Genomic DNA, 2,500 nt, shown 5'->3' with positions numbered 1-2,500 from the left:
GCTCCACAGAGGACAGGACTGAGAGCGTCCCTGAGGTCATTCTATACCGGAAGCACCCTACAATCTGTGATGTGGACATGGGTGAGAACCTGGCGGTGCCTGATGAGGCTACCGCTGAGGAGAAACCAACAGGGGCGTATTGGAGACATCTGGTCTCAGGCGGCGGTGCTGGAGCTGTGTCTAGAATCTTCACCGCCCCAATGGACCGGCTCAAAATCATGATGCAGGTTCACGGATCAACTAACAACATGTCCATCGTGAGCGGATTCACCCAAATGATCAAAGAAGGCGGGATCAGATCCTTGTGGAGAGGGAATGGGATTAACGTCGCCAAAAACGCCCCAGAGTCGGCGCTCAAGTTCATGGCTTATGAGCAGATCAAGCGCCTGATCGGCGGTGACGCGAAGACTCTGAACATCGCGGACCGTTTCGTCGCAGGCTCTCTGGCGGGGGTGTTTGCCCAGAGCACCATCTACCCCATGGAGGTCCTGAAAACCCGGCTGGCCCTGAGAAAGACCGGTCAGTACTGTGGTATCTTGGACTGTGCAAAGCAAGTCTTCAGAAGCGAAGGCATCAGAGCTTTCTACAAGGGCTACGTCCCCAACATATTGGGGATCGTCCCTTATGCAGGCATCGACCTGGCAGTGTACGAGACGCTGAGAAATTCATATACGGAGCGGTACGGCACCAACGACGGCACAGGTCCCGGTGTGTGTGTTTTGCTCACCTGTGGCACTGTGTCCAGTACCTGCGGTCAGCTGGCCAGCTATCCCCTGGCTCTGGTATGCACCCGCATGCAAGCGCAAGCTACAGTGGGCGGGAGCAAGCAGCGGGTTACCATGACGGGGCTTTTCAAGAGCATCGTTCGGACGGAGGGTCCCACGGGGCTCTACAGGGGCCTGGTCGCCAACTTTGTGAAAGTAATTCCAGCCGTCAGCATTAGCTACGTGGTCTATGAGCACCTGAAAAAATCACTTGGGGTGGCTTCACGCTGAGGCAACTTTCTTTTTTTTTGCCAAAGAGCTTTAACCTTAGACTGTAAAAAAAATATGGACAAAGGGAACCCCGAACCTGCGGATCCAATGGATCCTACTGTTTTGCATTTATTTTAGTCACAAGCTCTTGTTAACATTTTACATTTGAAATATTTCGAAAGTAGCAAAAGAACCAGATCTACAAACTCACAGCGCGTTGCATTGCGATGCGTTATGAGCTCGACTGTTTTCGCAACTGTTGTGAGACAGAGACACCCATGTAGTTTTCTTTAAAAAGAATCAAATAAAATCCATATCCCCTATCTCCACATCTCCACATGCAGCATGCACACTGCTGCATGCACCACCCCCATCAAACAAAGTGATTGGCAGGCTGCTATGAATAAAACATGCCTACTTAACGTGATGACATCATCACATTCTCATGCAGCACAGCACAGCACTGGTACTGCACTGGTTTGTATACGCCGGGTCCAAATGGAACCCTTATGGATCTGTAACTCAGAGTGTGGATTATTATTATCTCTCTGGGACCCCAATCTACAACTGTAGAAAAATCCACAGTGTTAATTTAACTCTTGAGAGTGTGCAAATGGAACCAAATGGACATTTGCATGCACTCTCAGCAGGGCCGGATTAACCCTTCTTGGTGCCCGGTGCTACGACCCGTTTCGCTGGCCCCTGGGACAATTTTATCAGCAGGGGAGAGGGGGGGGATTGCTTCTAAATATCGGTGCTTTTCAGCGATAGTTCTTCTTTCACTTTCTCCCCGCCGTTTGGTGCCCCCCCCAAGGTTGGTGCCCTGTGCTTCAGTACCTAAAGCCCTTCCATTAATCCTGCACTGACTCTCAGAGTTACAGATCTTTATAGCGTCTTCCACCCCTGGTGGTAACCCGGACCCGATGTTTGAGAACCAGTGCTGTGCTATACCAGCCAGAGAGAAAGACCTGTCTGTCTGTCTGTCTGTCTGTCTGTCTGTCTGTCTGTCTGTCTGTCTGTCTGTCTGTCTGACTCTGCTTGTGCAGTATGTCTGTATATCCATCTTGCTTTCAGTTTCACTTTCATCTTCTCACTCTTTCTCCCTCACTCTCTCCCTCTCACCCCCTCCCTCTTTCTCTCTCCCTCCCTCCCCCCCCCCCTCTCTCTCTCTCTCTCTCTCTCTCTCTCTCTCCCTCCTTCTCCCCTACCTCCCTCTCTCCCTCTCTCTCTCTCTCTCTCTCTCTCTCTCTCTCTCTCTCTCTCTCTCTCTCTCTCTCTCTCTCTCTCTCTCTCTCTCCCTCCCTCTCTACGTCATTTCATCCCATCTCAAACTGTAAAAACGATTACGGGTATTATTTAACTTGGTTGTCTTAGAAACCATGGTCTCGTTTATTACATACAGGAAGTTTAATCACCGCTGCATCATGATCTCTGTAACGTCCAATTAGAATGCACGATGACACAAAGAAGAAGACAGACAGAGATAGACAGAGAGAGAGAGAGAGAGAGAGAGAGAGAGAGAGAGA

General features: G+C 50.2%; 1 protein-coding gene across 1 annotated transcript in view; it reads left to right on the top strand.

Moving 5' to 3' along the window:
• Positions 1 to 995, top strand: part of LOC311045180 (calcium-binding mitochondrial carrier protein SCaMC-2-A-like) — a gene marked incomplete at both ends in the record, with an annotated part of 5,277 nt that extends 4,282 nt beyond the window's left edge. Inside the window, one exon of the mRNA XM_084056991.1 lies at positions 1 to 995. This exon is cut by the window's left edge and continues 89 nt beyond it. Within this exon, the coding sequence (XP_083913117.1) occupies positions 1 to 995 (995 nt within the window).
• Positions 996 to 2,500: the final 1,505 nt, after the last annotated feature.

The sequence above is a fragment of the Gymnoscopelus microlampas genome, assembly GCF_963454915.1.
Source record: "Gymnoscopelus microlampas genome assembly, chromosome: 5".
Taxonomy (NCBI): domain Eukaryota; kingdom Metazoa; phylum Chordata; class Actinopteri; order Myctophiformes; family Myctophidae; genus Gymnoscopelus; species Gymnoscopelus microlampas.
Note: the sequence above shows the minus strand (reverse complement) of the source record. Positions and strands in the feature narration are given on the sequence as shown.